Source organism: Podarcis bocagei (assembly GCF_964188305.1).
Source record: "Podarcis bocagei genome assembly, chromosome: 10".
NCBI lineage: Eukaryota > Metazoa > Chordata > Lepidosauria > Squamata > Lacertidae > Podarcis > Podarcis bocagei.
Genome location: NC_138135.1, coordinates 43,729,192 through 43,744,625, shown reverse-complemented (window position 1 = coordinate 43,744,625; position 15,434 = coordinate 43,729,192). Strand labels below are relative to the sequence as shown.

At 41.8% G+C, this 15,434-nt stretch overlaps 1 protein-coding gene across 10 annotated transcripts in view; it reads right to left on the bottom strand.

Annotated features, from left to right (window-relative positions):
- PPFIA2 (PTPRF interacting protein alpha 2) overlaps positions 1 to 15,434 on the bottom strand; it is a 281,701-nt gene that overhangs the window by 91,069 nt on the left and 175,198 nt on the right. For all 10 annotated transcript variants that reach the window (XR_014012454.1, XM_081211201.1, XM_081211200.1 and 7 more), the window contains 3 exons: positions 12,165 to 12,266; positions 5,290 to 5,454; positions 2,047 to 2,121 (listed from right to left, as the gene is read on the bottom strand). Coding sequence is in view for 9 of the 10 variants with exons in the window: in XM_081211201.1 (XP_081067327.1) it covers positions 2,047 to 2,121; positions 5,290 to 5,454; positions 12,165 to 12,266 (342 nt within the window). In the remaining variant the exon portion in view is untranslated. The remainder of the gene's footprint in view (positions 1 to 2,046; positions 2,122 to 5,289; positions 5,455 to 12,164; positions 12,267 to 15,434) is intronic.

The following is a 15,434-nucleotide window of genomic DNA, read 5'->3' as shown; positions in this document are numbered from 1 at the left end:
GGAGTGAAAATGAAGACTCCTCAATTCCATAGCCTCCATCCTGGCACATCCCTGGCATTGCTGATCCAGTGAGGAACAGTGGGAGGCACTAGGTTCCTCAGGGAACTGTGCCCATTTTCCTGGGGGCTCATTTTGATCATTCTGGGATGTCCCAAGATGATATGTAACAGGATTAGTTGCCTCCTGATCTCCAGCAGGAGACTTAGAAGCTTGGACCGGGTCTTGCTCCTTAGCTGGAGACTCTGCAGCCTCTTACTCAGAGTCTTGCTCTGCTGGACTCTGGGGTCATGACAAAAAGGGGCCTAAATAGCCAGACTGCAATTTTGTGGGGAGAGATAGGTTAATTTCGGACATTCCCTCCATGTCCAGGTAGTTAATCAGGCTTTTCGGGATTAATTTTAAACTGGACTGAAGGGGGAGGTTGTTATTATTTTCTGCCTATACATAAATGTCCTAGTTAGGACTCAAATCTCTCAAATCTTGTGATCTGTAGAAGGTATTTAGATATTTAGTACTATATTATTATTGTTAAAATGCACTAATAAAGTTTGTGCTCCTTGCTAGTACTATTGTAATACCTATCGTTAACAAAAACTGGTGACATATAATCTGTAATTATGATCCAGGAAGGTGAAATGAAAATCCCACGCTAAGAAATACACCGAGGCAGTTATGAGGGATCAAGGTTTTGTGAAGAAAAAATATTCAGCTTCACACAAAAAAGGCAGACCAAGTAGCTTTGCCAGAATAGACTTCAAACATTGGATACTCAGCAGGGTACTGTTTTAACATATATTTCAAATCATCAGTACACTGCAGGTGTGGAGGAAGATAAAAATAGTAAAACTGGTAAGCAGCAATTTTTGTAGCTTTCCCCCACTCTTGCCTCTTCATTTCTGTTGTGCCTGGATTCCTCCCTTGGTTAAACAATTAGTAACTCTCTGAGAACAATAAGAACAATGCCCAGATATAATGAATAGCTAGCTGGAACCTTAGGCAGGAATACTCCTTAGACAGGAGACACAACTGAGATTTTCAACAGAATATTACAGTGTCTCCTTCCTCTTAATAGAAGTGCTCCTGTCCAGCTATTCCTTCAAAACAGAGCATTCTACTTTCCTCACTCCTCTGTTCTCCACATTTCTTCTTCACCTGATACTCTACATACTGCAGCTACTGAACATGCTCAGTTCTCATTAGGTTGTGTTTTGCCCCCTTGATTTATTTAATAAATGCTTTGTTGTGCTTCTCCAAACCTCAATATTCTCCCAAGCCTGCAGAGACCTTCCCCTTATTTCTCAGTAGCCCCATTTTTGGCTCAATTTTGATTGGTACTTAGCACCTGAGTTCACTGTTAGAGGACGTAATGTATGTACTCATGGAATCAAGTAAAGAAACAATTTTTAAACACTTCAGTAAAAGGACCATTTTGCAAACAGCAGGAACGAGGAGTGCTCTTGTTCATACATTTGCTGAGACAGCATCCCTGCTCATAGAGTGGAGTAGCAAACTTGCTCCCTCACTGCTACCATGTAGATAGGAGTGAACTGAACACTCCACAATGGCTGGAGGTCCAGCTCAAATGACTCTTCCCATCTTCAAAAATAGGAGGGAGAAATTGCATGATTGTGACAAAAAATGAGCACCAAATTTAATGTCCTAAGATGTTATTCTGTCTGGTGGTGCTGACGGAGGGAGGGGAGGAAGCTCACTCCACCACCCTGTGACTGAAGACAGCGAGTTTTGCAGTGAATGTATTGCAAAAGGAGCTGTATAAACCCATGCTCTTCAGTTGTAACATAAGTGTCACAATTTGTTTTTTAAACTTTCCTGCTATCTTCGACACTGTGGGTTTCTAACAGCTTAAGGTAACCCCCTCCCCAGAAAAAAACAAAAATCATACCCCTTTAAAAGTAGCAGGATTGCCTAAATTTTCAGAATAGAACCAAAGCAGTATCTACACATGCTATAACTCTAATGTTAATCCACAGGCTGATATGATTAAAAAGTTACATCATACAAGACAGAGAAAAGTTCTGTATTTACCTCCTGATTAGCAGCTGCTAGTTCCTCCTCAAGTGCTGAGACTCTTTCTAAAGAAACCCTCAGTCGTTCCCTTACCTAGAAGAAGAAGAAAATTGTACCATTCAAATTATTTGTGCTCTAGAACTTGAAATAATAAATAGATGGGAGCACTTGAGGCACATATACCCCATTGTGTGACTTGGGTGTATTGCCATGCAGTTTTTATGGCAAAAAGGGAACTGGGGAAGACAGGGCTCTAGCGAGACTTGGGTAGTTTCTCCATATGAAGCTGCTGCACCCACACATAAATTAATTGAGTCTATCCATTTGCTATACAGTGGTATCTTGGTTCTCAAATGCTTTGGTTCTCAAACAACTTGGAACCCAAACACTGCAAACCCAGAGGTAAGTGTTCTGGTTTGCAAACGTTTTTTGAAAGTAAAACATGCTCTGTTTTGAGTGTTACGCTGAGGTCTGTCTGTTTTTGCTATTTATTTTGCATTTTTGCGGCTCTTTTTTGTGACTGTGTGGAACCCAGTTCAACTACTGATTGATTGTGTGACTGCAGTACATTATTTATTGCTTTCATTTTATGGATCAATGGTCTTGTTAGATAGTAAAATTCATGTTAAATTGCTGTTTTGGGGTTGTTTTTAAAAGTCTGGAATGGATTAGCCCATTTTGCGTTACTTTCTATGGAAAAGAGCGCCTTAGTTTGGGAACACTTTGGTTTTGGAATGGACTTCTGGAACGGATTAAGTTTGAGAACCAAGGTACCACTGTTTTTAGCTTTCATGATTCTGAACTAGAAGCCTTTGTTGAATTATGGCCTATGGTTAACTTGACGAGTCATGTAAGAAACATCATCACATCACCACCTACCCAGATCCCCAAATCTCTATTGGGTTGGGTAGGGGGGAATAACCAATGAACCTTCAGACATATCCCATTAGTTGGTTGGGACATGGCTTACTGGGCAATTGGAGAGTGCTGAATCTGCAAGTGAAGTTGTGGTTACATTGTTGCTGCATGTTGCACTCAGACTGATTCCATGGGCCGGATGGATTTATGATCAATAATTCAACGCGCCAGCATTCAATCCACTTTTGGAAGGTTTGTAGCAGTTCAGAAGGTCTGGTGAATCACTCAGAAATAAGCAGGCAATCACCTTAGTGCAGATTCAACGCTTACCACTTGCTTCGTAACATACCTGGTGTCACTCAAACCGCCAGAGAAAATCCTTCAATTTCAATTCTGAATTTAAAACACAAAATGTACAATACGTAGCATGTTTCTTATTAATTGTTTGCAGAAAGTTCAAGTTCATTTCTCATTAATTAAAGTAGTTTGAGAAAACAAGGCGTCACCACTTCCCTAATGGTTTGTGGGGTTTTTTATCAGTCTCAAATACTGGAAAGTGAAATTAGTCTATAAACCATACTCCAAAGACTACTGCTAGTAATGCTCATTATGTAAGTCCCAGCTACAACGTTTAAGTTCAGCAGAAAACCCAAAAACTTCCAGGGACATTTAAAATATTGTTTAAATGTGTTTGCATAGCATTGGCCTCAGTTACTCATCTCTTACTATGCACAGCTAAATTGCAAAGCTTCATTTCAGATTAAAAAGCACAGTAAATGATTTTCACGTCACCTAGAAGGAGCATGTCAAAATATGGTGCAATCGTGATTCAGGCACAATACGTACTGCCCTATTTAGACTGTAATGAATCTCTGTGGGATTTCTTCCTAAAGGTAATATAGTTCCCTACAAACAGACCACTCTACACAAGCCAGCTTCTAGGGCCATAGACAAGTGACCCATATGCCTTGACTTTCCTTATTTATCATAGCTGCCCCTCCCTGCTGCCTGTTACCTGCTCCTGATAAATCACTATCCCACTTTTATTTTTATTTTACAATTTTGTTAGTGTGAGATGCCATTGTTTAGGGGTTCCCCACAGTGTTTAAAATTTAAATCTCTGAGTGGATGTCAGATGCATCGTTTCTAGTGCATGTTCATATCAACACATAGGCGTCAACCCTCTCAGGCACCATGCAGTGCACAATCTGCCATTGCACACACTTGCAGCTGCTGGTGGCATTCTCTCAAACTGTTGCAAGACAATTTTATGTTTTTCATGAACACTGTCTTTAACTCAATAGAAGACAGGCTATTACACAGTTAATGAATACAGGAGGAAGAACAGACACCTTTAAGCAATGTTGGGAAACTGAGACTGTTATTCTCATAGTGGAAATAAGAGACAATAGCATTCCTGACACCCGCAAAGTTGTTGAGCTTTTTTTAGGAAACCACCAAGATTGTTGAGCTTCTTTGGGGAAACCTTCCCCCAAAATAGTGACTTTAAGGTTTTGGAGCTGTTTCTGCTGCTTTTTCCATCGCATTGCCATATACTGTAACTGGGTTTCCCCTAACATTTTGCCGATTTGGCAAAATTCCTCTGACACCATTTTTACAGCAGAAAACCAGGATATATTAGGAATTTTCCTGACGTATGGCAAGCCTATGTACCCCTGTATTCATATTAAAATATTAACATTCTGCTGATCAGTTGCTTGGCAAGAGGAACAAGGATTCGGTTAAACCCCTCCTCTCTTACCTCCTTTCTTCCCATACAGTTGACTGATAGGTTTTTAAACTGTTTGAAATGACTGCACATTTTTGGATCAGGCAGTCACACCCACGTAACTTCCCACAAAGAATTATGGGAACTGTGGTTTGTAAGGGGTACTGGGAATTATAAGTCTGTAAGTTGTAAACTGTAGTTCCCTGGGTCTTTAGGGGAAGCCATGACTGCTGAAGTAGTATAAACGTGCTTTAAATGTAGTGAGAATATTTAGTTCAACTTGGATGGGTAAATGCAGCTTGATAACTTGATGCCTCCTTTGGGGACAGCATCAGAGATTTTCTCTCCGTCTCCCCTCCGCCATCTCTCTCTGTCTCTCTGGCCCTAAGAGGGAATATAAACAACTTACAGTATGCAACTAGCCTGAGTGGACTGGGTTTGACTTCCTGGAAGGGCCCCATGGCCCTGCATAAGTCCCATGGAAATCACCACCACCATTCAGTGTGTGAGGCCTGGTGCCTCTGTTGTGACCTTGGAAGAATACAAAATGGCACCCTGGAAACACTATTATGTTACATATGCCAAGAGAATGAGGGAACTAGTCTAGTGTAGGCATCCATGACAAAGCTTAAGAAATATATGCTGAGTCAGTAAGCCGATTCCCCGTACTTTACCTTCTCATCTAAAGCCTTGTGGTGTTCAAACAACGATTTCAGTGCTTTCAGAACCTCGACTTCACTGGAGACTCCGGAGGGGGACTGTGCTTGCCGTTTCACCACTGTCATTCTCAGCGACCTTTCATGTCTTGAAACAAGGCACTCCAAATGTTCCAGTAACAGCTATTGGATTCAATATATATATAAAAAAAGAAAGTTAGCTCATTTTCACCTGAAGGTCACTGGCACCATAATTCTAGTTCAAAATGATAATGACACAGGCAGGTTTCACCGTACTTGAAGGTTTATGGTGACTCCGTCTGGCAGTTTTCCATGATATTATTGCAGAGAACGTAAAGGGGAATAAAGTATAAATGTGATTAATATCTACTGAACTCTCATGCAAATTTTCCAAGATGGCAAATTGTTCCACTTACCATTGTTGTGTCCAAACTAAGATGTTTTAGGACACTGAAATATTGTTAAATGGAACTACTGAAACCATCAAATTAAAGAAACAAATCACAGTGCAGTACGTAACCAATGCTGAAATTAGTTGCACAATTGCATTTTGAAACCTGAACAGATATGCAAAAAACAAACAAACGTTTTTCATTAACATTTTGAATTTCTGTATTTGATCAAAAGGGGTTGTATCCAATGCCAGCACTCATGTAACAAACTCCCTCTTGTAACCATTTGGAATGTATTTCCCACATTCATGGCTGCAGAAACAGACCTGAGGAGAGGTGAATAAAGAGAGGGCTTATTCACACCTTTTGCCCTGCTCTTTCCAGGCCCACACTGAAAAGCTCCATGTCTGAGCGCTCTTTTTGTTGCCCTAGAGCTTTCCCCATGAAAACCCACTCTTTAAAGCTGAAGTGCAACAAACAGCAACTCAGGTTTTTCTTGAAGTTTGCTCCTATTGCTTCCCCCATAGCCGCAGCCTTGGATTCAAACAGAAATCAAGCTCTGACTCTCTCTGGCTTCCCAGTCTGCAGCTTTTCTTCCAGCTTCTAGCTCACCTCATGCAGTTCTCAACCCTGGCCATTTCCTTTTAACTACCGGTCAGTTGAGGGAGGGAGTCCACCCATTTTTCATCTGGCACAGACCCATTTCCTTTGTTTCCTTAATGGCCCATTACCTAGGCTATCACCTCACCAGGAAGCTAGCCTGGCTTATATTTTAACAGCTGCTGGATCCAGGGGTTAGAAGGGTCTCAGCAAACAGCCTACTCTCCCCCCTGCCCCACAACTCACAACACTACTTTAACATTGCCCCACTCATTTATGCTATTTTATAGCAAGCACAGCACATCATAGTGTTACGCTGAACTAGCTCCAAGAAGTGAATAATGGATCCTTTACTTTCCCCATACCACAATAAATAAATAAATAATAATTTCAGCTATAGATGCATACACCGAGGTCAAAATAAAGACTTTTCACTGCAGGGTTGTTATGTTGTAGAAAACAAAATGCTCCACTGGATAAATGAAAACATGGAGTCAAGGGATATTTATGTCTGTCAACATTTTTGAGTGGCTTCACAATTCCTGTAAGATTCGGAGACAGAAATACGACTCAGCCCAGAGTCAGCTTCCGTGACTCAGCAAGGGTCCAAACCTGAACCTCCCACTCCATTCACTTCCCTGCACTTCCCCTTGCATGTCTGTTCAAGCATTTAACAAATACATACAGGATTTAAGGCCTATGAAAGTGAGCAGCTCCTGACAGTTAAATGTTTGTGCCAGGGTGCATATTTATCTTAAGCAACTATAGAGAGTTTTTCTCTACTGGCATAATATATGCTGCTCCCTTACACCCCATTATACCCAATATCAACAACCTCAGATATACAGATGACACAACATTGATTGCAGAAAGTGAGGAGGAATTAAAGAACCTCTTAATGAGAGTGAGAGAGGAGAAAGCAAAATATGGTCTGAAGCTCAACATCAAAAAAACTAAGATCATGGCCACTGGTCCCATCACCTCCTGGCAAACAGAAGGGGAAGAAATGGAGGCAGTGAGAGATTTTACTTTCTTGGGCTCCATGATCACTGCAGATGGTGACAGCAGCCACAAAATTAAAAGATGCCTGCTTCTTGGGGGAAAAGCAATGACAAACCTGGACAGCATCTTAAAAAGCAGAAACATCACCTTGCCAACAAAGGTCTGTATAGTTAAAGCTATGGTTTTGCCAGTAGCAATGTATGGAAGAGAGAGCTGGACCATAAAGAAGGATGATTGGCAAAGAATTGATGCTTTTGAATTGTGGTCCTGAAGGAGACTCTTGAGAGTCCCATGGACTGCAAGAAGATCAAACCTATCCATTCTGAAGGAAATCAGCCCTGAGTGCTCACTGGAAGGACAGATCCTGAAGCTGAGGCTCCAATACTTTGGCCACCTCATGAGAAGAGAAGACTCCCTGGAAAAGATTGAGGGCACAAGGAGAAAGGGACGACAGAGGATGAGATGGTTGGACAGTGTTCTTGAAGCTACCAACATGAGTTTGACCAAACTGCAGGAGGCAGTGGAAGACAGGAGTGCCTGGCGTGCTCTGGTCCATGGCGTCACGAAGAGTTGGACACGACTAAATGACTAAACAACAACAATTAATGCTGAACCTACAAAACAAAAAATATTGCCTTAAAGAAGGATAATTACTTTGCTATTTTCTTTTTCAAAAGGTGTGTGTTGTGGAATCTAACTGGATATAAAGCAAATCTGAAACTACATTGTGGAAAAGGCATTCAAAATACACTATGTGGTGTTTCTGCAGATGTTATCCAGGGATGAGTGCTGATCTGAAGTCAGAACACTGCTCTCTATACAGTGGTACCTCGCGTTAAGTACTTAATTCATTCCGGAGGTCCGTTTTTAACCTGAAACTGTTCTTAACCTGAAGCACCACTTTAGCTAATGGGGCCTCCTGCTGCCGCTGTGCCGCCAGAGCACAATTTCTGTTCTCATCCTGAAGCAAAGTTCTTAACCCAAGGTACTATTTCTGGGTTAGTGGAGTCTGTAACCTGAAGCGTATGTAACCTGAAGCGTATGTAACCCAAGGTACCACTGTAAATATTATGTACCCTACAGTAAATGTCATAAAATTATAGACACCCAGGCTCACCAAATATCTACTTCTTCTTGTGTCATATATGACCCATTCTCTTTTGTATTTAACCTCTGGAGATGACTTTTGTATTACAGTGTTCAAAGTTGGGCTGCCAACTTGGCGCTTGTGGACGTAATGGCATCCTTAACATCTCCCCCTGGCAGTGACGGAGCTTCAAACTCTGGCGGGGGGGGCAGAGAGCAGGTGGGGGCGTGGCTGGCGTGTATCCTGTGGGCGTGGTGTGCCACCCACAGGGGCATGGCATGCATCCTGGGGGTGTGGCGCCCAGCGGGGGGCGGGGTTCAGCCGCGATGGCACCCCACTGGGATTATGCTGCTGGGGCAGTGCACTCCCGCCACACCCCTGTTCCTCCACCAGTGCCCCCTGGCACCACAAAACCTCTCAGCTCCCCCACTCACTGCCCCTTTGGTCATGAGATGGTGGGGCGGGTTACCTTTTTCTCCCTCGATTCTCTTGCCCACTTCCTCTTTAATTTTTATGTGCTTTTCAAGGCTCAGATTAACTTTAATGGATTCTGACTTTCACTTAAGATTGCTTCAAACAGTGAAGTATGTTTTGTGCTTTCTCTGGGGGCTCATCCAGGGTAGGGAAGAGAGCAGTGCCCATAGATGGTGGAGTGCCCATGGCACTCTCTCAAAAATCCAAAAGTTCCCATTGGTATAATTAAAGTTGGCGGCTGCTGGTTTAGAACTTGTTTGACACCAGCCATCAGATAGATTGATGTCAGGGCTAGTTTAAGTGACTACCCCCCCCCCCCAACAGGAAAGCTGCCCCAAACAATTTTTTTGTATAATGTTTAACACTTTAAACCTTCTTGCCGTGTGTGTTGTGCTGAACACATACAGCATTTCTGTGTCAACAGTGCATATCTTTAGAAACAGTATGGGGATGCTGCATACATTTGCACTGCTACATGGGGTAAGAAACTTTCGCGTAAGGATTTTTCGGCAGCCATCACCTGGGAACTGTAATATTTAAATTAGACATCATGTTGAACAAAGGCAGCGAACAAGCAACTATTATAACAATCCCTTAACTGGGATGTAGCAGCGTGATGTTTCTTTGTGTATTCTTAATTCTAGTCTGTCTTTCTAGTCTTGCATAGGAAAAGGCAAGTTACATATATTTAGGGTTATTTACTGACATTTTATTATTTTTAAAATCTGAACCCAACTATTTTTATTTATTTAATTTATATTTGGCCCTTCATCCAAAGATCACAGGACAATTTGCAGTATAAAAACACAAAATACATAACAGCAGCAGCAAAACACAGCACCCGTCATAAACATTTAAGGCCATAGATTGTTTAATCAGCCCAAGGCTTGGGTCAACTTCAGCCAATCATTGTAGACAGTACTGAGTGAAATGGACCAATAGTCTGACTTGGTATAAAGCAGCTTCCTAGCCTATCTTCCAGGTATGGAAGAATGGCTGTGACATATTTTACTTATACAGCAGGCTTCTGCCTTTAATTTGTAAGGTGGAATGATCTCCTTATTCAGTGAAATCATAAAGCACTACTTAAATTTTTAATTGTGCTTTTTTTAAAGACTGCCCATTAATAAAAGCACACAGTTATTCTTTTTCTTATTAATTGCACATTCATTTAGAGTTGAACCCCCCTTTAAAAAGATGGTTCAGAAACATTTGTATTGTCAAAAGTGAGAGGGCAATGTAGTCATTTTCTTGCTATGTTTTCTTTAAAACAAATTATGTGCGGGTTCTGTTGTCTATTGGCAACCAATATGTCTATATTTGCATCTCTCTCACTGCAGAACATGGCATGGCATGTTTTGCTTTTTAATAGAATAGCAGGTTTTTTAATGGCTCTTTGGTAAGAACATATGGGAGTTTCCCATTATATATATTAACAATTTCTGGAGAAACTGGGCAAAACTCTGCTAGGACCTATAGATTGTATCCATTAAGTTTTCCCCAGAGCAGATCCATTGAAATTAATGGTCCTAAGTTAATCATAGAATCATAGAGTTGGAAGAGACCCTGAGGATCATCGAGTCCAGGGGTCAGTAACCTTTTTCAGCTGTGGGCCGGTCCACCGTCCCTCAGGCCATGTGGTGGGATGGACTACATTTTTTTTGGGGGGGGGGGGAATGAACAAATTCCTATGCCCCACAAATAACCCAGAGGTGCATTTTAAATAAAAGCACATATTCTACTCATGTGAAAACACCAGGCAGGCCCCACAAATAACCAGACCTAACCAGAACATGGAGCATCATCAAGGGGGCTGGGTATTGAATGTCTGAATAAAACTGCTGCCAGAGACAGGATACATATCCAGGCGATGTTGAGGATCCATGAAGGCAGCAGTACTACACAATTGTTGTTGTCGTTGTTTAGTCGATTAGTTGTGTCCAACTCTTCGGACCAGAGCACACCAGGCACTCCTGTCTTCCACTGCCTCCCGCAGTTTCGTCAAACTCATGTTGGTAGCTTCAAGAACTCTGTCCAACCATCTCATCCTCTGTCGTCCCTTTCTCCTTGTGCCCTCAATCTTTTCCAGGGAGTTTTCTCTTCTCATGAGGTGGCCAAAGTATTGGAGTCTCAGCTTCAGGATCTGTCCTTCCAGTGAGCACTCAGGGCTGATTTCCTTCAGAATGGAGAGGTTTGATCTTCTTGCAGTCCATGGGACTCTCAAGAGTCTCCTCCAGCACCACAATTCAAAAGCATCAATTCTCCAGGCGATAAGCCTTCTTTGTGGTCCAGCTCTCACTTCCATACATCACAAATGGGAAAACCAGTAACAGGGTACTAGACAATACAGCTCTTAAATGAAGAAGCTGCCAAAGATATGCCTTTTCCTGTGGATCCCAACTTCTACAAAGTGGTACCTGCTTTACCAAATGCAACTTCTACCTAGTGGATGAAGGCATCAAAGATACTTTTCTTTCCATACATATATTTATCCATTCCCAAAGATCACTGTGAAACTGGTAGTACATGGGTTGGAAGAAACATCAAACACATGACCAGGTTTCATCATGCTTATAACACTAACTCCAAAATTCCATATATAAGCTGGTTCAGTATAAACATTGATCAGAAAGGTAGGGAGATAGGAATTCTGTAAGGAAGACTCCTCTACTCATCATACATTGGCACTCTTTGGTATATCACTGCTCTGAAAAGTCAGAACTGCTCAAAAATTATCCCAGGAATGTTCACCAGTCCACACACTTTTAGAATGATGCTTCATATTCCAGTAACAACATTGACCATGAAAAGGTTTTGGGAATCAACTGATTAGAAGCCAAATTTCCCCTGTCAATCTTTTTGGTGCTAGCCACTGTTCAATTTCACACTTTGATCAAAAGCCAGACGGGGAGAAATCCAGAAAGTTAATAAATGCTAAATGAACCCAAATCTGATCGGTGAATGTCTACTTTAAAACTACTCCCCAAAGAGCAGGTGGAAAATAGAACTCAAGATATGAATTTCCAAACAAACCACTTGAACTATCAAAAGGCTATTACAAAAGAATGACATTGATGAACCAGTGGCTCTGCAGATGTTGTTGGATTCTAACTTCCATCAGCTCCAGCCAGCATGTCAATAGTCAGGCATGATGGGAGTTCTGGTCCATCAACATCTGGAGAACTACAGACTCCCCCACCCAGGCACAGAATGTATTTTCACAATTCTCATAGAATTTTATAAGATAAAAAGCAGTGCTAAAATTATCTGATACATTGTTATGCAAAACACACATAACTGATTGTTTTTATACTTACTCTTGTGTTATTCCTTTCAGCTTTCAGTTCAGAAATTTCTTCTTCTTTTTCCAGTAGTTGTTCCCTGCATGCATTTAGCTCTTTTGTAAGTGCAGCAAATTCCTGCAAAGATGGAGAAAATATGCAAGAGGAAAACATTTAGCATGAAAATATTGCATTGCTTTAATCTCCAATTTCAGAAAATCTAACAGAACTAAAGCTTGGGTGCTGGAAAATTTCTGAGAACTTTTGAAAACAATGGGAATGAAATGCCTCTTTCAGATTAATATGAGGGGCCTATGCCCTGCTTTGAAAACTACCCAAAGTCTAGAGCCATATTCCACTGAACAGTAAAATATGCTGTCAGGTGTCAATATAAGGTTCACATAATGTATTTTAAAATTCTTGTAACAGAAGCCACCAGTATTATATTTTAGGGCGAACCTGTGTGTTTCCTTAGCACTCATATGTCCTCAAACCTATGTTTTCTGAGGTAACATAAATGTGTGGCTGAGTCCAGGGCATTTGTATGGGTTAACTGACATGCCTTTCCATCATCTGCCCACTATTCTGCAAATGCCCCCACCCCCTCATTCTGGCTTAGTTCTGATCTTGGAGATCAGGTGAATAAACACTGGATCAAAACTGATCAGGAGGAAGCAATTTGCCGCAGAGAATTGTTGGCGGGAGAGGAGAGCCGAACACTTTCCTTGCAACTATATCCTTCCATCTCTTAATTAGCATTATAAGGTAATTCTTTGATGAAAGTGTTTTCTGTTCAACACAGTGACATTATATATACCCGTGGCATAGTAAAACACACATAGTATTATTGATCAGTCCCACAGAAGCTCACCTCCTATGCCTTTCAAAGCTAGTGAGGCTACTATAGGTATTGACTGCTACAAATCACTCACCTGGCAGGATGGAACTTGTGGGATATGCTTAATATTTTAGATCCACCAGCCAGAGCCCAGTGCAAAATGGTAGTTGGGTGGGAAGATATATGCTAAGAATTTAAAAGAAATGGTGCCTCTGAACTCATGCCCGGCCTAGGAATTTGTGAATGAAGCTTACAATTCCTTTCACACAAGAATCCACTACTGGTTTTCCTGCCAACCTTCTTTTTCAGCAACCTATGTAACTTAGGAATGGGGGGATCTTTAGTTGTTGCTATTAGGCAACTAGGAGTCAGATACCCTTGACAATCTATTGCAGGCATTGGCAACCTTCAGCCCTCCAGATGCTTTGGACTACAATTCCAATCATCCCTGACCACTGGTCCTGTTAGCTAGGGATCATGGGAGTTGTAGTCCAAAACATCTGGAGGGCCGAAGGTTGCCTATGCCTGATAATACCCTCAATGTCTCAAAGGATGCACACCATAATCTGAAGCAAATATGTCACTTCGTAGAGTGGTTTTCCAATCCATTATGTTATTGTATTCTAAAGACTCTTCTGAAATAATTATACCTTAATAATATAATTCACTTAGTTTAATTAAACCACGGTGAAGCAGATCAATACAGTACAGAGAGAATATTAAAAGCTTAAGCAGGAGTGGATTCTGCAGGGGAGTGTGTCTGAGGTTTTTATAAGGTTAGGCAGTAAATTACAGATTTGACGATTTATAGTTTTTGCAGAGGTTAATCATTCATCACTCTGATGCAGTAACCGTTTAAACTAAAATATCTGGATTTCAGCCAGCTTCATCTCATCGAGGAACTAAAATTGGTGTTTTGACTTAGCTGCTTTTAGTTGATGACTTGTTCATTCATTATTAGAAAGGAACACAAAACCGCTTACCATTTCGGCAGCGGCAGCAGTTGCAGCCTGGCATGGCTATGGACAAACTGGGAGGGGGGATTCTTTCCCATGGGGCCAGCTGGTGTTGTCATCAGCCTCAGCTGGCCATGGGTAAATGGACAACCTTGCTATGGAGTTACCGTATTTTTCGCTCTATAACACGCACCCGACCATAACACGCACATAGTTTTTAGAGGAGGAAAAGAAGAAAAAAAATATTCTAAACGAAACAGTGGATGTATGATTTTTGTGGTTCATGCTGTGGCCACAGACATGTGATCTGACGGTGAGTTTGGGGTAGCCCAATGCAAAAATCCTGAGGATCTATGTGGATCCATGCTTTGTAACCACGTTTTTGCACCACTGCAGCCCCAGACAACAGTGGGTGCGTGATTTTTTTGGTGCAAGCTGTAGCCATGGACATGCTATGTGATCTGATGGTGAATTTGGGGTGACCCAGTGCAAAAATCCTGAGGATCTATGTGGATCCGTGCTTTGTAACCAGGCTCTCTGTCCCTCTCTTCTCCCCACTCAGTGGCTCTTCTCCCGCTTTGCTGTTTCAAAGCGAGCCACGGAGGAGGGAAGGAAGGGGAACCATGGATCCTCTGCTCACAACTGCAGCAGATCCCCCCCGCCATCCGTAGGCATTCGCTCCATAACACGCACAGACATTTCCCCTTACTTTCTAGGAGGAAAAAAGTGAGTGTTATGGAGCAAAAAATACGGTACTTGGTCACTGTATTTGGGACCAGGGAAGAATTGGGCCTATCGGGCAACTGTCACAACTTGCTGACAGAAAAAGGCATTGAGTCAGATCCTTAGCCTAAACAGAGGGAAGGAGTCTTACACACTACTTCTTGATCAAATATCAGGGTACCCAGTTAAAGGGGTCCAGGGGGGAAGGATTCTGTCTGAATGCCCGGATGGGGGCAGTGGCAGAGCTAGCCTCTCGGGCACCTGGAGTGGACATGCTGTCTAATTACTTTTCTAAGTTAACATCTGCAGTGACATTCACACACATATATCCATCGGAAAGCAAAGGCTTGTCTTCAAAACTATTGTTTTAATTGTATGCAAATCTATATGGATTTAATCAATTACTGTACTTAATCAATTAAAACTAACTTGATTTTATTGGAATAAAAGCCCAAATTAACACATGCATTGCTCGCTCAATTCACATTATTTAGACATCTCAGTATTGCTGACACCAGATCCCTCACCCCCCACAAACCAGTAAATTTATTTTGGTGTTAGGGGTAAAAGTATCAGCTTAAATTTTCTTTTTACCTGCACCTAGGCAGGTGGCACTGTGGGTTAAACCACAGAGCCTAGGGCTTGCCAGTCAGAAGGTCGGCGGTTCAGCTAAGTATTGGAAGACACAAGATCTACCCACTCTGGAAGAATGGCAGATGAAGGTGATTGACTACATGGAACTGGCTGAGATGACTGGCAGAATCCGAGACCAGGGAGAAGAGTCGGTGA